Genomic DNA, 24743 nt, shown 5'->3' on the forward strand with positions numbered 1-24743 from the left:
CTGCCTCCTTCTAATTCATCTTTATTCAATTATTAACTTCATAAAAAGCTGCATCTGTCTGTTCATTAATTATTTAGTCTTAAATGGGGTGTCCCCAGTGTGTGTCGGGGTGGGGCGAGGGGGGGGGGGGGGGTTGTATAGAGGCATAAGACCCATCCCCCTGTGCACGTGTGAGATGGAAAGGGAAACATCCATCCATCCCTCCGCCCCTGTCCAGTTGTCCTACCCTCTCTCCTTCCTCTTGTATTCCTTTCTTTCCTCTAACCCTTCTCTCAATCCATCTTTATCTTCGCCATATCCTTTCATCTGTCCATCTACTGTCTCCATCTGTTCATTAATTTTCCTACTTTTCCTCATTCAGACCTAGAGGAGAGAAGGAAATGGAAGATTTTAAATGATTTAAAATGTCATTAAAATGTTGTAGTTTCATCACAATATCTCAGAAGTAAATATGTTTTCTGATTAAAGAAAAGAGAATATGCAATAAATAGTGAGCAACACATTTGTTAATAGATGATGATGCGTTCTTTGTAATATTGGCAAATGTACGTTTTAGACTCATTTCACAATAGATTAAAAGGTTGTTTTAGTTGCAGTGAACATTGCATTGTGGTTGTCCATGTTCTACCCAACTAAATAATGTGTTGTTTACATTTCATTTCCTTTAAAACGTAGCTTCAGACTAGGCCTGAACAATCGCAATTTGAAAGAGTACAATTTATAAAACTGCAAGAGCCGTAATTTAATTTATATAATAAATACAATGTCTGAAGCTGTAGCAACTGAAACTTTACAATAAATGTACTCATAAAAAAAGGAGTGGTCTGCATAAAAAGCTGGTGAACAGAGTTGTCAGAATTTCTCACATCATAGTTTTACATTTACCACCTTAAATGGTCTGAATGAAGACCTCCAGGATTTAGTAGACCTGTCAGTCTTATCGTTAGGGGTTGTCAGTCAGAAGTTAGCAGCAGTTTGTATTATTACTGCAAGTCAGGGGAATATGTAGGGCAAATATGTAGCTGCTATCAATAAAAAATAAAGGAACTTCTTGGAATTCCAAGGTTGGAATTGAATAGTCAGTAATGTAATATTTTATTAAGTGTGAGCTAAATTGATTAGTTGTCTATAGAAAAGTAGGCAAGAGCACTTGGAATTTGACTTTTGGTACAATCATATCTTCTTTAATCATATGTAGACCACAAATATAACTCAACTAATAATTTATAATAATCTTAATTTATAGAAAATAATTGCAATATTGGTCAACATTACAATTAGATATTTTCCTCAAATTGATCAGCTGTAAAGCAGACTGACATTTGTTCTGTGATGTGTGTGTAGTGTTTGGTTTGTCCGTTCTGGGCTACTGTAGCAACATGGCGGCCTCCATGGAGGAGGACCCACTCCCTATGTAGATATAAAGAGCTCATTCTAAGTTAACAAAAACACAATGATTCTTATTTTCAGATTATTTGACACTAATTAAAACATACTTATATTATTCTCCATTTCTGCCAAGTCCTGCACCTTTAAGTTTGGAACATCATTGGCCACATGCAGTATATGCGTTTTCCAAATATTTGATGGAAGAGATATTACATTTTTGAATCCATATTGATCATGCCGGCTTCTCACCTCTGATGTCAGAGCATCCTTACAGCGTATGAACACTCCTCGCTAGAACAACAGTATTTTATTTTCTACAGTTTCAACCTACAATCTTGGCTAGAAGGACTTAGCCTTGAGATACCTGTCCGACTCCTGAGGCTGTGGAATTGCTCTTAAATCTTCCTCAAAGCCTCCCTCGCTCTCCCTCTCTAGTTCTTTTTGTGCTGCAATCTTAAGTGCTGCTTCTATTGATCAGCTAGTGGGGAAAAGGCTCAAGGGTATGTGTGTGTTTGTGTGTGTTTGTGTGTGTGCGCATGCTGGGCGAATGACATAACATGGGCCCCAACGTGTCTGGACTTTTAATGGAAAGCTAGTCGGAGTCCCTTTCTCTTCCCCTCTCAATCATCCTCATCGGTTTCCTCCCTCCCTTCCTTTCTCTTTCTCACCGTCTCTCTTCTTCTTCCCTTTCATCTGCTGTATCCTGTCCTCTCTTTTCTCCTCCTCCTTCTCCCCATCCCTGCTCCACCTTTCCTCCCTCCCCTTCACTTCTTCCTCCACACTCAAGTCTAAACCAGCAAGTGCAATTAAATCTGTGCCAGGACAGCTTGTAGCTGACCAGCTCAGTGACCCTCCCACCCGTAGGCTAACATTCACCTCTTTGTACGTACACACACACACACACTACTGTACATGCATTGCTGTATACATACCACCATTGATGGAGTTATGTCATCGGTATCGTGAATATTTTAGGTGTGTAAACATTTTGTGTCTAGATCTCCTCGGAAATGCAGACTTGGGACTTAATTATAATCATGTCTCCCATCTCTCTCCTTCTCGTGAGTATAGGAGTAGTTCTATTGATTTCTTGCTGTCGTATTCGTCACCGTTGGCCAATACGCTCCTCATTTGGCCTACAGTACATAGCAGTTGATTCCCCTTTAATGGTGTCTTGTATCCATCGGAGTGAAATCCAATCTTTATTGAGCTCAGCTTCTTAAAATAAAGCTTTCTCCGTGCTACATTTTTCCCAATATTTCTTGAAAAATCACGTCAGCACTATATTACGACTGCCTAAAGGAAAAGAGATGAGAAGGAAATAAGGGGAGGTACAGAGAATGAGATTAATGCCACCAGCTCTGTAGAAAGTAATGCAACCTAATTGGCTACTGTTGTCTGATACTGTACTTCATGTCTCAAAAAAATGCTAATTTCTCCGCAAAATCAATTCATTCCAACAGAAATGTTGCGATACGTGCATTCGCTCACTGGGGGTGAAGTGAATACATGCACATTTTTTATGTCAAGTTCAACTTTGGTGATATTTGACATGCTGGTGAATCAGAAACGGAGGAAGCTGTCATAGCTTGTTAGCTTTGTTCCGCCATCTACTTTAATTTAATCTCCTCTGTCGGAGCATAGACGTCTCCACAAAACAGTAGTTTGTGCTATGAAACAGGACTTAATGGTCAATTACATCATTTGAAAAAAACGATGTGAATTTATTGTCACGTGAACAACCGTGCTTAAGGAGTTTGCTAACTGACAGCTGATTGCTTGCTCTGTTCTTGCTTTGGTTAACAATGTTCCTCTATAAGGTCTAGTGAATAATTTAGTTTTTTTCAGTTTTTATGCTTGCATTGTTTTCTCTCTGCACACGTATAACAACACATTCCCAGGGCCGGTGACAGTCGTTGCGCAGCTGAACGCCTCGGTGTCGGGAGATGAAGACCGAACCGGAGGCTGTTTGGAAGAAGAGGCTGACACACATAGGAAGCGCTGCAGGATAGAGAAAGAACAAGCAAGATTTAATGTCTGTATGGTCTGATGTGTTCTTTGTGAGTTCAGCGCTATAGTGAGTCCTGTATGAGTTCCGTCATGCATACAGTAATACGCCTCACCACTCCTCCTCTCTCTCTCTCTCTCTCCCTCTCTCTCTCTCTCTCTGTGTGGTTGTGTGTACGGTGGAGCCGTTCTCTGCCCATAGCTGCTTCTCTTCACTATTCTTTAGTCTTCTAACAGAGAGAGAGAGAGAGAGAGAGAGAGAGAGAGAGGGGAGAGGGGGGACAGCTTGAATAGACCAGAGTAATGGGCTGAGCGGTGAGAGCAAGAGGGAAGAGAGAGCAAGGGAAATGGAGAAAAAAAAAAAAAGGATGGAAGATATGTGTGTGTGTGTATGTGTGTGTCTTGTTAAAGCGCCCAGTCAGCCAGGCAGCTAGTGCATATCTGCTGCTTTCTAGTCTTGTACTGCAGAAAGTCATGCCCACAGGGTGCTGACACACACACACACACACATACACACACACACACACACTGCACAGTTTTATCATGGTAGGATGAGTGCTAGAGCCAGACAAGTGCTAGCATTTTTATGACTTGTGCACACACATAGGCTGTCACACTCAAACACACTGGGGTGCACAACCCACATCCCATAGGTCACAAATGCACACACACACACACACACACACTTCTCATCTTTAATATTGGTCATAATCAGCAGTAGTGTTATCTCAATTGTGACTTAAACCTATTTGAAGGGATTAGGAATAATGTTATACATGCTGCTACTGAAAAGCTCTCCTGATGGGTGGTCACGGCAGTATTTAAAATGTAATTAGGTGAAATCAGTTTTTTTTTTTTTTTTTTTTTTTTTTTTTTTTTTTAATGGAAGCACTGTGATCTGTTGATTTGCTGACTAAATCCTTTGACAGCTTTTGTTCCCCTGGTAAATAACTCTTTATTGAATGAAATGAAGCACATTCCTCAGAGTAAAACGCCAGTGGGGAGTAAACAGTACAGTGCAGAGAACATAGACAGAAGCTCAGAGAGCTATTGTGTTTCCTGCTTGCTAGTTTATTATCCATTATCTAGCCAGATACAGTAGTTCACCAGCTAGCCCTGCAAATACCTCATCAAAGCCTCTATCACCATCTATTCCTCCAACACGTGAGGAGGAATTTCACCGTGCCACTTTCTGTTGTGACCCAGTCGATCTTTTTTTTTGCACATTACGTCCATAAGAGGGCAAACATACAATACAATGAGAGACATAACTAGTTGTATAAGTATATTTATTTCAACATAAGCATGGATTTTAAAAGATCTACATACTCACACATTACAAAATAAACAAATAAAATAATGTCCTATACTGTAAAACTTCATTTAAAGACCTCTCTCTCTCTCTCTCTCTCTCTCTCCCTCACTCTCCATGGTTGGTGCTAGAGCGAGAACTGAGAACGCGCTGTCTCTTGGAGCGAGATCAGATGAATGATTCATAATTGATATGTTAGTCCATAGCCTAGTTTTTATGCAGGTTAGGTAATATTCATACTGATTACCAAAAAGCATTTCCAAACGGGGCTTTTTAGATCGCTCTGAGTACAAATCACTCTCTCTGGGGCCGAGTTGGGTTGCAAACACTCTGCCATCATTACAATTCGGTTGTTGTTGAATCCTTCGCTTGTTTCAGCTTGACCTACATTCCGTTTTCTATCAGTGAAAAATGAAGTTGTGTGACTCCTGTCCGTCATGTGGTGCATTCAGCGCAGAGGACCAGGCCCACGCCGGAACTTGCAGACAGCTGCGGTTGTGCTGCTTTTTTTTTTCACGAATATTAATATTATTCATCGATAATACGACATCAAATCTGTGAAATTGTCCAAAGCAAATAATAGTGAAGCCTGTACTTGTGAGTGTACAATTGAAACATAGAGATGTGGTCTGAAAATTCCCAGAAAACCTTCATGCTTGGAGTTTTGGGATCTACATTGAAGCGTCGCCACAATCAAGACACACCTTGGTGAAATAGATAAATAAATAAATAAAAATAAGGCAAAATTGTCTCCTATAAAGTGTAGTACAGTGTGTTCCTGCAGGATGAGATGACACACACACACACACACACAATCTACACACCTCTGTTTCCTGACAGATGATTCACAGGGTTAGGCTGGGCTCATCAAGCATCCCTGTATCTGAGTGCTTGTGTGTGTGGCCTGTCATTATTTATTGTTCAATGAAGCATCAGGCCGGACTATAGTGGTACTGCCTATGCTTTCTCTGCCCTGTGTGTGTGTGTAGCTGTGAAAATGAGATAATCTAATTCAACAGCTCTTACAGCATCTCTAATGGCCACAACACCCCAGATGCATACATACTCAACGTATAACGAACTGTTATACGTTGTCAAGTGTGTGTGTGTGTTGTGTGTTTCTGTTGGTTCCTCTAAATTCTCCCGCGTGTGAGATATGGGACGACGTTTCTTCTTTTCCATCTCTTTTCTCTGGGCGTCTTACCATTCAGTTTTCTATAAGCCCCTTTGCTAGTCTCTAGGATACCAACCAGTTACCTTAGCAACCAGGCTAGCGGGCCACCTCCATGGAACATGCAGCCATGCGGTCACCTGACCACCTATGTCTCATACGATTGGACGCAGTGTTTTGGCCACGTCTGTTCACATGCTATTGGTTGGAATGGGGGGCCCCGACAAATTCTCTCTCCTCTCATTTTCGTACCCTGTTTTCTCTCTCTTCTCCTTTTTCTCCATCTCTCCTCCGCTGCTCTACATCTCTCCGGTCCCTTCCCCCTCTCCTTCTGTCTCGTTCAGCAAACACAGGGATTGTATTACATCAGCATTAAGGCCACAGTCACTGCATGGATTCACTTTCGATACTTGTGCTATGAGGAACTGTATGTGAGGAAGACACATTTGTTGCTGCGTTGCAATTCAATTAAAGGGCATTAACTTAAAAGAAAAAACTAGATGGGAAGAATAAATCCAACATGTCCAGAGTAAGATCATTGGCAGTAAATCTAAGTTATACTGTATACTGAAGAATCATGGCCATGAGACTAGGACCAGCACCAGGATTTAGTGGCATGCAGCAGAGAGGTTGCAGATTACAACCAACTGAAACACACCCCCCCACCCCAAGTTACAAGTGTGTAGGAGAACCTTTGGAGAACCTATAAGTGTCACAAATCCAGCTGCCTCGCAAGGTAAGACAGTGATAGACAGATGGTTCATCCAGTCACCTGCCAAGTAATTATTTGAAAGTGTCTGCCCTTTTCCAAACAGTCTCCATGGACGACCTTTCGGACGGTTCTGTGTAATAAACCGTCTGACGCATCAGGTTAGATTATTTGTAGCCCACTATATTTTTTTTTTTTAAAACATTAGCAAGTATCGTCAACCTGAACTTGTCGCCCCTTTCGGTACATTCTGTCCAACACATTTGCAGACAGAGTAAGCTACTTTGTGCAACTCTTTTAAACAGAGCAATGCTACTCTTGACACCCCCATCACAAACGATCTTGTGACTCTCTGGTGTTCATGACCTGCAGGTTGAGAACCACCGACTTGTGAAAGGGGATTACCACAGCTCTGAATTGTACAACTGTTTTTGATAGCAGTGGAACAAGTCTGAAATTTTAATTTAACATGTTTAAATTTAACTTGAGAAGTAATGATATAACCCAGTACTTTATTGACCAGGACTTCAAACTACCTATCAGCAAGTGATAAATAAAATCTTATTTTAAGATTTAGTTAGTATTCAAGCAGCAGAGGCAGAGAAATCTGGTCATGCTCTTTCTGTGCAACTTCCTCCCACTTCCCCATGGTCCCCGAGCAGTCGCAGGCCAGCTGGGAGATGTAGTCCTTCCAATGTGTCATGAATTTTTTCCCGAAGACTCTTCCCAAGTCGCTCGCGCCTGGAACTGCTCGAAAGGGAAAAGCCTGGAGGGCATTCTTAACCTTAAACTACATCAGCCAGCACCAGTCACTGTGGAGTGGCTTGATACCTATGAGCTCTCTTGAATCACTTAACACCTCGCTCGCTGTCGTTGAATAAGAATCGAGCAGTAAATTGAAAGCGAGTTTCCCTCACGCTGGAACAAAACCCACAAGACATCGGAAATCGCTTTCCGCCGAAGCCAGAATGACATCATCCACAAACAGCAGAGATGCCTGGCTTATGTCACCAAACAAGACTCTCTGGAGAGACTTTGGCTTTGATATCCTGGCCATAAATATCAAAAACAGACACCCAAGAATGGAAAATGATCCTTTTTTTTTTTTCAAGAGCTAAATATACACGAACCAAAAGACCTGCAGCACTGCCAGATTTTGGCACAACACAGGTGATAAACAAACATTATAATTAAAGATCCTACACTACTGATGGTTGGCACTGATGACAGCAGGGCACAAGAACACACATCTATAATGTGTATAATTAGTCTGCTGAACTGCCAGGGAGCCAACACCCAAACACAGGAACTACTTGTTATCCTACATATCGCAGCTCTTCTTCAGTTGTTTATCTTTGCTTTATATAACAGCTCTCATGGTCGCCCATGTGCAGAGAGAAATTTGAGAATGCATATACAGCGTTTGAAGCACAGAGGTGTGCTGGGTTTGATTTGAGCTCTGCTACCTCCCAGTTTTCCAAAGTTTCTCCCAAGCAACATCTTTTGAATGTTTCATGTGGATTTATGTATTATTAACCGTGTATTGGTGTGTGTGTGTCGATATGTCTTGTGTGTTTGTTTGTGTGAGGTCGAAATATGTTCGGTAAGTGGAGGTGGGGGGGGGGGGCAGCTCACGGCTGGATCTAAGTATAGATGAAGTGTGAGAAAGAAAGAGACGGTGAGTGACAGAGAGACAGATTGGACGAGAGACTGATACTCCAAAGACACAAGACAGAAACTGAGAGAGGGAGCTTAGAGTTCAGAGGATGACAGTTAAACAGAGAGAGAGAGAGAGAGAGAGAGGAAGGGAGGGAGTTGGCTTGAAGAAGGCAAAAAAGAAAAAAAAGAAAAAGAGAAACGGATATGGAGAGAATATGAAGATGTATTGATCCCTGTGGGGAAATCAGGTCTTTAACTATAAGGATTTTCAACCTATCTTAGGAAGACTTGAAAGAATGTGAAACAATGGATCACTTACTGTTTGTGCACTGATTAACTTGCAGTGACTGTATGTATTGCTTCCTGTACCAAATATATACATATGTGCATTTGAACCACTATCAAAAGCTTAATAGGATATCCTGTATACATAGGAAACAAATCATTTTCATCACCATTAAGAACACACTACTAAACCTCAGATACATCCTGCCTGACTCTTCCTCTTTTTTTTTTTTGACGCACAAGCTCACAAGCTTACTCACTCAAAGGGACGAGCACGTATACACGATGTGTTGCAGTGTAAAGAAACAGGACAACAGAAATGGGAAACTACAACATGGCTAAAGGGAGAACAAAGAGACCATAAGAGAGAGGTAGTCAGCCAGCCGGCCAACGGATAATCAGGTTCAGTCTTGAGCATCCAGCAGAGTCCATCTTTAATAAAAAAGTGCCAGGCCAGCGCAGGTAGGCAGAGACACTTATAGAGAGAGAGAAATGGCCTCTTTTAAGGACGGCTGTTGAGGAAGACAGATGGAGGTCCTGATGTGCGTGTAGGTGTTCGCGGTTTCATTTCCACTTGTGACCCATATTTCACTGTTGTCCAGTAATCGCATCGGGTATGGCAGGAGTGTTTATGTCAGGAGAATTGCATTTGACTTGAATATGGTTGATTTAATATTCTCAGTTAATGACTGTGTGTGTTCGTGTACACACAACTGCCGTAACGTGATTAGTTGGTGTCTAGGATGTAGGTTGGCTCGTTGATCTGGATGTTTAAATGGGCATACACACACACACACACACACACACACAAACAGTCAAACACACTGGAATTAAATGAACCATTGCACACCTTTGTTTAAACTGCAGCACAGCTGCTAAGGAACCTTCCAAATTAGGAATATGTGGAGTCGGTGTGTATGTTGGTGCAGGTGTGACAGAGAAGACCTGAACATCATCTCCATAGCAACAGCAACATGACTCTACATAGCTACTAACTTTGTCATCTTTGTATGAAAATGTAGGCACAAGACTGTTTTTTTTGTTTACTAAAAAACATATAAGAGAGTTCAGGTCATTTGATGGTGGTAAAATATGACATGTACATGTTAATATGGCAGTTTAGGTCTCAGGTTTTATATTAAACAATGATTGAATCTACCTTTTCAGCTAATATATGACATGTCAAGACTGATAATTATAATCTGTTATTGCTAGAATGCTTTGTTTAGTTCCCTACCTAATATCTGGCTTAATAACCAATAATCTGGGAGCTCAGAGTCTTTCAAAACAGCTGTCAAACATACAGTGGAAAAAAACACACCCAGCAAAGAATAACACTGTCAAATTAAAATCTGAGTTTTGTGAAGACATGCTCCTGAAGCTCCCCGTACCTCCACTATTTGCTGTAGAAACTAACAATAGCCATATGAATATACTGCCCCGCATAGAGCTACAACGGTTAGTCAATTAATCAATACATTTTTATGTAATCATTCAATCATTCCTGCTTCTCCTCTCTCTTTTATATGATTGTAAACTGAATATCTTTGGTTTTGGAATGTTGGTCAGACAAAAGATCATATTTATTTTATAGACCAAACCATTATTCAAGACAGAAATATATAATAATAGAATAATCATTAGTTGCAGCCCTATTCCTGCATTTTTTTTGCATACATAATGTTTTGCACATGCTTGTGATTACATGCACAACGCGTGCTCGCTTCTCCTCCGTTCTCCATCTCTTTCTCTGTCTCTCTTGGGGTTGAGGTGGGGACAGTAGGATTGATTTTTTTTACTGCGCTCTCTGGATGTTATTGACTAAGTGTATTTTAACAATCCGCTCCTATAACAGCACATACTGTACATGCCCCACATCCTCTGCCTTTCTCCTCTATATGTGTGTGTGTGTGTGTGTGTCTGTGGTGTACTGGGTGTGGTTGCAGGATGCCCTGTGAGGGTGGCAACGGAAGCTCCACTGGAGCAAGGCACAGACCACACACACACACACATATGCGTATATATACATATGTGTGTGTTAGGGCTCCATCGGGGCAGGCTACAGGAGGGCTGAACAACAATTAAATATTTCATCACTTCCATTATTCAGCAACTGCTACAGAGAGGGAGGGAGTGGGAGAGACTGAGAGAGAGACATGGAGGATGGAGGAGGCGGTGTGTGTGTGTGTGTGTGTGTGTGTACCTCGAGATGCTTTAGCAGTACTTCTGACATCTATATCAATAAGATGAGTTGAAATGAATCGATTGAAATGGAGACACGAAGCAGAAAATTACAGTTTTTAAATATTTATCTTTTTAAACTGTAGGTCTATATTGAGAGGAAAATAGAAGGGAAGGGGGGGGAAGGTGGAGAAGAAAATGAGAGGAAGGGATGGAGAGATAGATGAAGCAAAAGGAAGGATGATGCTGATGGAGGAGGAGGTGGGTGCGGCAGAATGGATGGGGAGGGAAAAGGAGAGAGAGAGAGAGAGAATCAGAGGCAAGATTGCATTCCTGGGAAATGAGGATGGTCACCATGGCAACTGCAGCTGAGAGTCACATGATGCGGAGGAGTGAGAGAGAAAGAGAGGTGAGAGCGGAAAAAAAAAAAAAAAGAGTCGGAGCGAGAGGGTGGGGCGTGCCAGCAGACGACAGAGGAGGAGAGGAGAGAAAAGAGATGGTAATGAGGAGAAATAATAAAGTGGAGGAATAGATAGGAGGACCGCAGGAGGTGAGGGGAAGAAAGATATAGAGTGTATGTAAAGTCACTAGTGTGTGTGTGTGTATTTCTGACTGGAATCTTTTGTAGGCCACTGGATTACAGTGACGTCATGCGAGGCTCGTCCAGAGGAGGAATGATAAAGGTTAGACCATGAGAGACGGAGGGTAAAGAAAGAAAGAAAGAAAGAAAAAGAGACAGAGACAGGAGGTGTGATTGACAGGAAGGACGAGGATGGCTGAAGTCCAAAAATAGACGAGAGGAGAGGAGGGGTGGGACAGAAAAACAGCCAGAAAACAGATTGCTGATAGAGAATGCTAGTCATGTTTTTTTTTTTTTCTCCAAGATATCTGATTGGCTGATGCCCACTGTGACGTCAAGAACAAACACACACAAACACACTCTTACATGTACATTTCTTTCTTTTCCTGCCTATGTTTTATTCATACATAGCACTGACTCATGCATGCTGTATGTGGCTGTTTTCCCTCATGCAGGTCAACTTCACAACAAATATTAGTTGCCAGGACCAACAGATGAAAATGAACTTTTGGTTCTAAAATAAAACATACTAACAAACAATCACACAAAGCTTGTTTACAGTATGTGCAAGACTGTGTTGCATCTTGAATTGGTTTTTGAATTTATTCTTATGATCCTTTCCCATGTGGAAAATCTCTGGACAATCTTAACCGAGCCTACAGCATGTAACTCATAAATTGGTCACATCTAAGGCTTCATCACTTAAGATCTCACCATGAAATGAATAAGTAATACAGACTTACTTTTTTATTTATCATTTTTTTTAAATAAATAATTATTCTGTATGCCAGTTAGATGCCAATTTTGACACATTAGTGTTACCACATTACACACATATTAAATGAAGAGAATATTATTTTTTAAGTAGTTTCTTTTGTTTATGACTTAGTCCTCGATGTTTCTGTCATGACAAAAGTAAACACTACATGATGTGAAACAGACATATTTGAATATTTCTCGTTGGAATACATTCACAGTAGCCTACTAGTCATTACTAGTCAAATTATAATACAAATTCTACTGTTTGTTATTAGTTTTGTCCCAATTGATCATCACCAGACACACCAGTGCTTGTTTTTATTCCTAAAGGTGTGCTCTGACAGAACGCGAGTGTACCACGTGTATAGATGTTAGCTAAGCTAGGTAGCATCGCCTTGTCTTCTGTCAGAACACACAGTAAGTCATCTTCTGCACAGTTTTTCATACTTCTTTCACTTTGTTCATTTATTTTATTTACTATAGTTGGATATAGCATGTCTTTGTTGAAATAGTGTGTGTGACTGAGAGAAAACAAAGAGGTGCAGCCAAAAACCGTACACACCAGAGATATATTTTATGTCTATGCAATAATGTATGTTAATGCATTACATAACACTCTTGAATGCTTGATAGTAATTGATTGGCTCATGAAGGCATCCTGAGCTTTGTTATTTCTGGAAAACACACTTTATTTAACTGTTTCATGTCTAATCACATCACTCAGCAGTCTTTTTGTGGATTTATGATTAAAGTAGCTCGCCATACCTTTTGCCAAAACACATTACTCTACTGCAGATGACCCTAAAGTAATCAAGTTTGTAATCAAATGATTTAAGGTCAATATTTCATGTCAGATGATGTCATTGATAAATGGCTGCACAACAAATGGGATAATGCAAGCTGACCGTGACTGCAAAATCAGCTCCCTCGGGGCAAAACGCACAATAAGATGCATCTACTTTAAGGCTGCTTTGCTTACATAAATTGTTAGACAAAAAGGGCTGCATGATGGGAAGCGCTTCCATTTAGTGTATTCACATGCATTAATGGAAGTGCATATTTGGCATATAGTACATATCTGGTTATTGTTAGCTTTCTGCAGTAATGTCATGCAAAGGAAAAACCAGGGTTTCTTCCTCCTGTTAGAGGATTAAATAAATCCAGTTAACACAGCTACACGTCTGCTGGGGAGACATCATTTCTTAGACATGTATACTCTTAAACCAACTGTTTTTATCTACACTTACCCTAGGGATAGCTGTGTCCATTTGTCTGTCAATCAGTCTGTCTGTTGGACCTTTAGTCCAGGCTGAAATATCTCACCAACTATTGCATGGATTGCCAAGAAATTTGGTACAAACATTCACGGTCCCCAGAGGATGAATTCTACAGATTTTGGTCACCCCTGGACTTTTCCTTCCACCACCACCAGCAGGTCAAAGTTTTTACTTATCCGTTAAAATATCTCGACATCTGCTGGATGGATTGACTAACATGACTTTTGTGGTCCCTTGACTATCCCTCTGACGCCACCATGAGGTGACATTTGTGGTTTTGAGTGAAATATCTCTAACTATTGGACGGATCGTTACAGATATCCATGTACCCCTCAGGATGCAATGTATTAACTTTGGTGATCTCCAACACCATCATCAGGTCAAAATTTCTGTTTGTCCAATGATTTGGTGTATAACCAAATTATGCAAAAAGTGACATCCCATCAGCCTCAGCTGTACTCTACGTTTATTGTCAATTTGCCCTGTACAACATCAGGAAGATCAGACCCTACCTGTCTGAGCATGCAGCACAACTGCGGGTAAAGGCTCTCATAATCGACTCCTTACCGGCAGGCCTCCCCGCATGTACGTTCAAAACATGGTGGCACGTCTGGGCTACATGGTGCACGTCCACTGTTCATGTCCCTCCGCTGGCTCCCAGTTGCTGCCCGCATCAAATTCAAGACCCTGACACTCGCTTACAAAACAGCAAATAAAACAGCTTCTGCCTACCTGAACTCCCTCATTCAGGTCTGCACTCCCTCCCGCTCGCTACACTCTGCCAATGAAAGGCGCCTGATACCACCACCACAACAGGTCCCTAAGTCACTAGCTAGACTCTTCTGTAGTTCCCCTGTGGTGGAACAAGTTATACATTCTGTGCACTCTATGCATTGCCCCTGTGCATCACCTGTTGGCACCTACATCCTATTGGACTTGAACCTAGCTCTACAGCACTAACTCATGTTGTTCCCTGCTTGTGTTGTATCAGCTCTCAGATGTAAGTCGCTTAGGATTAAAGTGTCTGCTAAATGAAATTGTAAATGTAGTAGTTGACATTTGTGATTACTGAAAATATGCTCTCATATCACACTAGTCATACACCTTTACTGTGTTTTATACACATATTAAAAATGGATCTAGTTATGATAAATAAGAGTGGGTAATTTAATTGGGCAAAGGTTAAAAGATAATTACTTTCCCAGTTTCCTTGACAACTGCAGTTGTGTGTGTGCATGTGTGTGAGAGACAGAATAAGAAGTTTGAATTGAATACAAAGACAGCAGCATAAGAAGAAGCGCTTGTCTAAACATTTCATCACTGTCACACAGGCTCAAACGCACATGCATGCACACACACGCGCTCACACACGCTCACACAGCGATCCAGCATCTTCCAGTATGTTTGTTTAGACAGTATCTCTGGCTCGCTCCGTGGGTTTTAAGTGTGTCTGTGGCCGACTGCCCAGCACTTCGAAGCGGAACGCATTCTGTCCGGACAAACACACGGAAACACACAGAAAACAGGCTCAGTTTCCTCTCAAGCTTTCTTCTCATTCACACTCACACACCCAGATGTACACACTCCTCCTCTCTCTCTCTCATTCCATATCAGGCGTTGTGTGGCCGCTGACAGAGAGGACAGAGCGTCGGTAGCACAGAGGACGCTGGAACGGAGCTTTACTCCTCGTTGAAACACATTTACATCAAATCGGTGCCTAGTAGAGGACGACACATAGATAGAGCGTCAACTTAATGTTCCAAAGAGGACATGTTTGGGGTGTCATGATGTCTCAGCAGGCCGAAGAGCAGACTGTGGACTTGAGTTTAAATGTGGCTCTTGGTCGATGCCATAGCTGTTTTTTTTTTTTCAATGGCAGTACTGACCACGGTGTTAATGAATCACATTCAGCCTCGTTCAAGTTTATCTCGCACAACAGATTCTCCCATATAGTGTTTACAAAAAAAAAAGAAATGAATGAAAATGAAATTCTAATCTGTAGTTTTCTACAGTAATCCTCTCTCTCTCTCAAACTCTCTCACACACACATTTCTTTTATGAATCCCATTTACAAGATGTTGTTGTGTACGTCTCTGTTTACCCCCACCATGTTCACAAGGGCTGATAGAAAGTTGCTGTTACTATAAAAATTCAGTGGAGTTGTTCATTATAAAGCAGGACATGAGTGGATTTATTTCTGCAGCCAATTCACTGAAATATACAAGTGGAATAAAAATGCTCCTCCTGAGCTGAACACTGTCACAATGTCTCTCCACAAAATGATCTCTGGCCAATAAGTGAAACTCAAATATAACATAAAAGGGAACTAGGAGATTTTTAGTCTGTAAGATGTGTAGAAAAGACAATTGTGATTGTGTAACAGATCATGTTTCATAATCTAACCTTCCTCTTTCATATTTTGGCTTTTAGCCCTGCTGTGGATTAAAGGACCAGTGTGTAAGATTTAGGGGGCAGAAATATGGACAGAAATGGAATATAATAATATAAAAGTATGTTTTAAGTAGTGCACAATCCCATGAAAATAAGACTCATTGTGTTTTCGTTACCTTAGAATGAGCCCTTTATATCTACATAGGGAGCAGAGCCCTCCAGCCTGCATTTTAAATATAATTCTTTATTCATATAGCATGAACTGATATCTGTATATCTCAAGTCCTCAGTAGGACAGGGATCCTGAGGTTTCCTCTCATCTCGTCTAGTGCCGAGTGTGTGCGGAGTCAGTGTGATTCCAGGTCTTGTGAAATGACACGAAAGAAGCCCTCTGTGCAGATTATTAAACAGGATGTGAGTGTAGTCAGTGTTAGAAGGCGGGGAGGGGTGGGAGGGGTGGGAGGGGTGGTCAGGGCTTTCTAAACGCACCGCGCTCAGTAAATACTAAAGGTCAGAAGAGGTGATGTCTGTGGTGTATCTGTGTAACGCTTAAAATGCTGTTCAGTCTAATTACTGGTGTGTTATTGCTCACTTCAGCTTCTACATTACATGACACACACACACACACACACAAATGGATGGATGATGTTTGATGGATGTATACTGGGAGTAGGTACAGTCAGGTGGATGGACGGATGGTGGGCGTGCTGGTGTCTCGTGCAGAGGGATGATTGGCTATACATCGGAGACAATAAGAGAGATGTGAAAGGTCCTACAGTAAGTGCTCTGATTGGCTATTGAAAGGAGGGAAAGAGGTAAGGAAAGGAGCAGATGCAGAGGATGTGGGAGGGGTGATGAAGATGATGACGGCAATGATGAGCACAGTAATGATTGTCTATTCAATGTCCAGTCGGAGAAAGGCAAGCAGATAGCGAGCCTGTCATTACACTAGTAAGACAAGAACACACACACACACACACACATTCATCAAGACGCTCATCATCAACTTAAAGTAAAACTATAACAAAAGCTAACTGAAAAGATATATATTCAGCTACATGTGGAACTAACTTCTTTTTGTTTAAATGCGACTGAAGGCAAAACAAAACATGAATTTCATCAAAACAAATTGTATCTATTCAAATCATTACAGATTATTTTTAATACTATCATACTGTACCTTTCACCTGTAAATGATACTGAAAGATGCTACAGCTGAAACTACATAAAACCGAACAATAGAACTGAAAGTACCACATAAAAAGCAAGTTTACAGAATTTACTCAAATGGAAATGAAAATAAACCTGCTGATGTAAACATACATGCATAGAACTTTACAAGCACAGAAACTGTTGAACATCAGCGCCCCCTCACAATGTGTGTGTGTGTGTATGTGTGTCCAACAGAGTTCAGAGATTTTAAAGGTCACTCTGATGAGACAGGGGGCCTCACACTAACCCTCACACATCCACCAGTCTCCTCTATGTTTCACAGTTTGAAGGAAAACCATCATTCTTACTCAGGCAGCAAAAATAACTCTACCACATGTGATATAATGATATACGTGTGATTGTGATTACCTATGTATATATGACTGAGCTGATTTCTGCTTTAAGCTAAAAAAAAAAAAAAAAAGCTTAAATTTGCATGAATCCAATTTGGCCACTAGGTAGCAGATAGACTCTAAAACAAGCTGACAGACACATTATCACCTTACAAAGTTGTTACGGCCAACTTGTTAGCAAACAAGCCATCAGCCAAACAGCCTTTTTACCCATCCAGCAGACATAGAGAAACATTAGCATTAAATTTAGCCATGTTCTGACCACTTAATGAATTTTAATGCAAGTATTGACTCTCCACTTAGCTCTATTTTGATCTCCATCAACTCCTGAGAATAATACCTGGCTCTTTGGATGGCATATATATGCGAATGCCTTCACCAGCTACTGACTGATTTTGGAAATGGACAGTGGGTTTATCAGAGATTTTTGAAAAAATGACTGGAAATGGCTGGAAACAGGGTTGATAAGAGCAGCCAGACTAAACCTAAACAAGTATGTACTATAAAACTGAAACAATGAGCTGAAAGAGGCTAAAAAGTTTAGCATTTGGCTAACAGCAAAGGTTTGTGAAATCTATAAAAAGGAAATGTATAAAAACACGCTTGTACACAAAAATGAATCACTCCAAGGAAACCTATGGTACAAATGTAGATAAGCACTTTGTCACATGTTCTTATACAGCCACACACACACACACACACACACACACACACACACCCTGGTGACAGAGTTAAAAATGGTTCAACACACCAGAGGACAGTGAAGCTGGTGTCACTGTCACAGAGATGAGAAGGTGAGCAGAGGAGCAGGGCAGCGAGAGGGGGAGAGGATGCAGAGCGCTGACAGGAGATAACCGATTGAAAAGAGAGGAGAGGAAGATTAGGGAGGGAGGTCGAGATGGGGAGGAAGACCAAAATCGAGACGGTGAGGAGAATAAGAGAACAAAAATGCGACGCAAAGAGCGGACAAATAGGGAAGAAGAAAACATGAGTACTAATGTAAGGAGAGATGAAGGACAGATGTAAAAGAACACTGTGGAGATAGAGGTCAGATGGAAAGACACTGACAGAGACGATGATGATGATGGAGGGATGGCTAATGGCTGACAGGATGAGTGAGGTAGGTGGAGTTTGGTATGCTTAGATGCAGAATGATAGACGGGAAGGAGCAAGAGGCCCAAGGTCAAGGGGTTAAGGAATATAAGTTAAAGTCTAAGGGACAACAACAGCCAGAATGTAAAGTTGGAACAACCTTTATACGCCTCCAGTTATTATGTTGTGACAACCCATAACAAAAAGGAGATTTTATCAGTAATCATTGTGAAATCATCTATCTGCTGAAGAAGTTTCTGTTGACATCGATCGTTTATCAAACTCTCTAAAAGGATGTGGGTTTAGTGCAGCATCTTGGTGAAAGGAGCCGTTACTGAGGCTGCACCAGCTGCACTGTGCCTCCCAGGTGTGAACGTGTGATACCATGTGATTTTAATCAGGTTGCTGCTGCTGCTGCTGGAGGAGCACACCAGTACTCTGTCAAATCTCCAAACTCATGTAATCTGTTATTATCTCGTCCCGATTGCTTTGCATGCTGTTAATTTTTGGGGAATATGTGGAAACTCAAACAGATTGTGATTTCAGTTATTGTACTTTCATCCTGAGTGCTGTGCAATCTAATTATAACGTCTGGCTAATATTACAGTAAGGGAATACCAACAATCATCCTCATATTATACTGTTTCCTAGGTTAAAAATGATTTGATTCTTTTCGTGACACAGAAAAGTGATGATGTATTGTTCCAGGTATAGTGTTGCATAGATGATTTGATATCAGTGTTAGTCAGTTGTATAGATGCTAAACTGTTTTCTCACAGTGATGCACACACTGTATCACATTTATAGAAATGTAACTGGATATGTTAGTAAAGTATATTTCGGTCCATCGCTCCGCTGTTAGTATGTCGGCTCCTCCGCGTTACAGCAGATGTAACATGGAGTCGTATTTCAGTCTTGCTGACTCAGCGATTATTGAGCCACAGTGAGTTTGATGCAGCTGTGTCGAGCTGCTCCGTTTTGCATTTTAAGGCTCGTCAAGCTTTGTTTATCCTACATCGTCACTTTTTGTTAATGATGCAACCTGTTTTTTTTTTTTTGTAGGATTTTAATTTTTTTGGATTTTATTCATCTGTATTGAAGCTTTTAAGATTTATATGATTAAAAATGTTTGGAATCTCCAGGATTATTCTGAAATTATAAACCACATAATATATTCAACAGATGACTTGATTTAAAGTGTCCAACAGTATGCAATTTGAGTATTTTGCCAATAGCCAATAAAACTATTACATTTTAATGATATTGGAAATTGTGTTATGACCATAATTTTTTTACCACATACATATATTTTTTTTTTGAATATAAAGGTTTTTTTAGAGCTGAAACCTTCTCAGTAAAATATAAATCATTTCTTTTGAAGTAACTAAGGTCATTCCTACCGGTACAACTGAGATAATGAAGTGTCATTGAGGTTATTAGTCTGTGGTATAAAAACAACAGATCCAAAATGCACAAACATGCATTTAAGAAAATGACTTTAGAAACATCATAAGATTATAAAATCCTACCAAATCTCACACTTATTCACACTTGGATAACAGATTGGTGCAAGTAATGTTTATCATTTATCTTTGAAGATTTTGCATGATATCTACTCACTTTAGATCATTTCAAAATGTGCTGATATTGATGATTAATGCACATTTTATAAAACAGATTGTGCCTGAACAATCTTATGATTAATGATTAATGATGCCCCTCATCAAGTAAGCTTTGGTCAGACACACAGGAATTTATTTCCAAAGCAAATACATGATAGAAATTACAACTAAATGTCACAAATTTTCCCATAATACAAATAAATGTCTTTTTGATAGAAGACTAACCACAAACAAAACATATTTTTTTATTTTCTTTTTACTTGTTTATTTGATTAACATTTGTAAGTTGTAAGTTATTGTAAGTTATTAGCTGATTGTTATCATTATTGTATTATTACTCACTTTATATAAACTTGCATGTTATTGTTAGTACATATTTAGCTTCTGAAAGAAGGAAAAAAAATGCATTTCACATTTGTGCTGTTAAATAGAATTCTTTGATTTTCATCTAATCACCATATAAAGCCACCAAACGTAAAGAGTTCAAAGGTCAGGGCCTTAGTGTCCTGGCAGTATCACTGTGAGCAAGAACGATCATGTAGGCGGTAAGTGCTAGGGAAAAGAATCAATAACAACAAAGAGCAAAGGAGAGAGAGAGGAGGGGGAGGGGAGGGGAGGGGAGAGGGGGGTCAACTGCTAGGAACTGATTCAGACTAGATGCTGGTAATGGCAGCGAGATCTCTGCACTGCTTTACACTTAGCTAGAAAGATTTTCCATAAACACAGAGCGGCACGTCACATATAAATTAAACAAAAGAAAAGTTTTAAAAATCATCTCCCGTATGCGAGTGAAGATAAAGACTCGGGTAGATGATTAAATTCCACCAAAACAACAGGAAGCATATGGTTAATAATTTGCTTCTATGAAGCATTGAAACAGCCTTATGTGAAGCAGAGCTGGCAGCTTATTGACTGGACTGTTGTAATTGTATGACCTAAACAGTTTTGAGATTTGAGACAGTGACTCCTCCTCAGGAGCTCAGTGCAGACCAGAGCTCTCTGCCAGCGGAGAGGAACCAGAGCCAGACCGCTGCTGCATGACAACAGCCTCCTCTGTGGCTCCTTCTCCGCAGCTAGAGAGAACAGAGGGGGGAGAGAGAAGAGAAAAAAAAAAAAAAGCTTTTACGAGTCCAGCTGGCACAATTTTCATATAGATTTTCTACTCTATTTCCATCCCTCTTGATTTTACGTGAGCTAGCATTTGTGGGTTTTTTAAAAAAAAAACTCAGCTACTGTAGTCTTCTCAAAGGTTTGCCCACATTGCAATTTGACCAACATTTAAAAGGAATTTGAACTCTGGGCCTCTTCATAAACCGCTCTGGTATTGTTGCTGCTTCTTTACTGACTCAGGGTCCGGAGTGACACGTGGATTTAAAATTACACTTTTATGAAGGCTTTCAAAGAGAGCTAAAAACGCTCTCATTCTTTTCCCTCTCCTGCCAATCTTGTTCTTTTCTTCTGTCATCCCCTGTAATCGCTTTGTGTGATTGTTGTTGCTGCACCTCTAACCTCTCTGCTTGTAATCCTTCATCCGTGTTGTTCCAGGTTATAACTTTCATTTTCTTGCTTTTGTGCTTTGTGTAATAGTTCTACATTTTAATATATCTCACACTCACACCGTCAAACTGCACACAGTACTCATCACACAGTCGTAACAATCTTTATTTAAAATGTAAAACGCATCAGACAGGGTGACGCTCTCGCTGTGATCTCGTTTGTTTACCATAATCGTACTAATGTCTCATAATTAGTGTGATGATGTTTTAATAATGTAAGCGTTACATCAGAGCTTTTATCATGACCTTAACCTGCTTCTGTCTTCCTTTAGGCGGACGCCAAGATGGTGTGTGACGTGGTCAGTCGCATGGAGGACACGGAGCCTTACTCCGCCGAGCTGCTGTCCGCCATGATGCGTCTGTGGTCCGATTCAGGCATCCAGGAGTGCTTCAGCCGTGCCCGAGAGTACCAGCTCAACGACTCAGCGCAGTAGTACGTACAGGCCGTCCTTTATGTGTGTGTGTGTGTCTGTACAAGTTGTTGAGTACAGTTAAAAAACAAACAAATGAAAGGTATGATGTGACCTCCTACTGGGGATAATCTGTTACATTTTCAGAAAATGATTGATTTTGCCTGCAGTTTAAAAGCTGAGTAAACTGAGTTTCTGCTCATTTATCGTCTTTTCGCAGGTTGTTTACATGTGTAGGCGTGTATTTTGTCAAGTAATTTCATTTTTTTAGTTTTATTCAACAAAAACTGCAGTTGTGTTAGTCTTATTGTTGTCAGTGAACTTTTAGTCTCATTTATGTCATGAATTTTTATGTCTTCTAAGTACGTTGAGGCAGCTGTAACTGTCTGTGTAACTTGATAATGTTACATTAGCGTTTCAGAGATGTCTGCAGGCTGACCTCTTTGTTTTTGTAGTTTTTGCCTCTGCTTGCCTAATTCTCTATTTTGTAGATGAATTCAGCCCATAAATCTATTTCATCCAAGTAATGGTAACGTCAGGTAACATTACTGAATGCAAGATGCTGCTTATTCATGCAACAGGCCAGGCAGCTAAATCAACTCCTGAAGAGAAGGTAGAGGATACTGTTTTACTAAACAGCAGCTGCAGTGTATGATTCTATAGATGCATGCATGTCGCTGAGTAAGACTTGGCATTAAAACAGTAAATAGTTAACTTGTGCATTTGTTCACATTTAACATTATTGTCTCTTTTTTATCTGTTGATGAAAAATGTAAAACATTTCATCACAGTTCTTGTTTTCAGAGGTTACTTTGTATATCGTTGAAGTCTCTTTTTGTTGTGAAAAAAGGTCAGTGACTAATACTTTTAGTTTTGATGATGAAATGAAAACTGATAGTAGAGGTAGAGTATGACAGGGTGTGTGTTCCCCCATAAGCACCTGCAGCTCACTGACTCAGCACAGCAGTGAGTGTGTGTGTGTTTGTGTGTGTGTGTATATATAATATATATATATATATATATATATATATATATATATTCCACCTGCCCAGCTGATTTTCTATGTCCAGATCAATAAATCAGTCTTTAGTCGACCCAATCCTCTACCTACACATCAAAAAAACCACACAAACATACACCGCTATTTATTTATAATCTTCTAAATGCGATCATACACCAGCTATTACAACACACGGTCGATCACCATTATAAGTACCAGGCCTGATTTATGCTGAGTGCCTGTGTGTGGGTGAAGAGGGAGAGAGAGAGAGAGAGAGACAGCAAGGAAGAGAGAGAGAGGTGGGGGAGGGGGAGCGGGAGGGAGTGAGAGAGGAGGGGGGGGAGGGGGAGTCATTTCCTTCAAGTGCTATGTTTGTGCATGTAGCTCTTGTTTAATTGTGCACCATACATCCAGTGAAATTACACACAGTGACATGAAGAAAAATGGAAGGAGAGCGAAGGAGGGAGGCATTTCATTTATGTTGCCGTGAGCAACACACACATCATACATTACTACTACTCTACAGGCTCCGAGCATGGATGTAGTGGATGTAGCTTATGTAGCTTTAGCTGATATACTTTTTTTTACATGCACTGATTATAAAAGTCATCAAACATACAGTAGATATGACAACAGGGCCTTTCATAGGGAAAAGCACAAACATAACTCTTATTTTGAAATACCCTTTAATTATGTTTATGTCAGTGAGTCATAATATTCATCCAGAAAATGTCACTCAAAAGTTTGCCTGCCTTTTTTTTTTTCTGCTGCAACATTACTGGCTTTACTTAACTAGCTTGTGTGACTTAGTCTTACAGTTTTGCTGACATAAGAGGCGGCAGGATGTGTCAGAAATCCTCAACAAATGTCAAATTTTATTCATACCACAATCAAGAAAGTTAATGGTTTCTGATTGGCTGACAGGAATCTTTTTGAACTGTAAACTGGGGCACATCAAACAAAAATTCACATCAGCAGTTAAACCACCGTTCTGAAAGATTGAGTAACCATAGCAACATTACTTCTGCTTCCTATTACGTTATTTCTGGTGCAACAAACCTAACCAGAGGTTAAACTGACTACAAAGAAAAAAAACAGGCTGTGTTTTTCTTTGGTTAAGTGGCTGCACAGTGGTAGAAGCAGGGTAATGCACTCCAAGGTCTCCTGAGGAAAATAATCAACCTTGCAGAGAAAAGCTTCACCTCCAGCTCGTGCATTATCAGTCATTATTTATTGTATAAAGATATCTTGTTGGTGGTATTGCTTACCTAGAATAAGCGTCTAGAAGCAAAGCTAATGCAACATAAAACAGAATAAGTAGCAGATAGAGAAGAGTGAAGAGAGGAGAGAAAGGACAGGAAACATCTAGAGAGATAAGGAAAGGGAAAAGTTAAAGCTGAGGAATTAAAAACAGAGGCTCAGACGTAGAAAACATATCAAAATGATTGAACGATACACACTGCAAGACAAAAGGGACCAAAAAAGGAAGGAAAGTCAAAAATGATGAGAGAGCAACTACAGATAGAGAGAGAGATGAGAGCGAGGTTCAGCACTTTGTAATCTCTCATTGCGACAGACATCTTGGCGGCCAAACTATCAACATTTACATGTGGTCAGTTGACTCAAGTAACATCCAATCTGTTTGTGAGCGTGTGCCGGTGCGCGCGTGGTAAATGTCACATTAAAGATTGATGCGTACTTCCTATTATGTTGTGGCCTGTGGAGCAGAACAGACCGAGCAGCCAATGAAGCGATAGGACAGATATCACATGATCAGA

The 24743-nt window shown here is 40.4% G+C and overlaps 1 protein-coding gene across 3 annotated transcripts in view; it reads left to right on the forward strand.

Annotated features, from left to right (window-relative positions):
* The window catches only part of LOC121898042 (guanine nucleotide-binding protein G(o) subunit alpha), a 95760-nt gene that overhangs the window by 42419 nt on the left and 28598 nt on the right, over window positions 1-24743 (forward strand). For all 3 annotated transcript variants that reach the window (XM_042412926.1, XM_042412925.1, XM_042412927.1), the window contains one exon: window positions 21828-21988. In XM_042412926.1, coding sequence (XP_042268860.1) covers window positions 21828-21988 — 161 coding nt within the window. The remainder of the gene's footprint in view (window positions 1-21827; window positions 21989-24743) is intronic.

This window comes from Thunnus maccoyii, chromosome 5 (assembly GCF_910596095.1).
Source record: "Thunnus maccoyii chromosome 5, fThuMac1.1, whole genome shotgun sequence".
NCBI classification, from domain to species: domain Eukaryota; kingdom Metazoa; phylum Chordata; class Actinopteri; order Scombriformes; family Scombridae; genus Thunnus; species Thunnus maccoyii.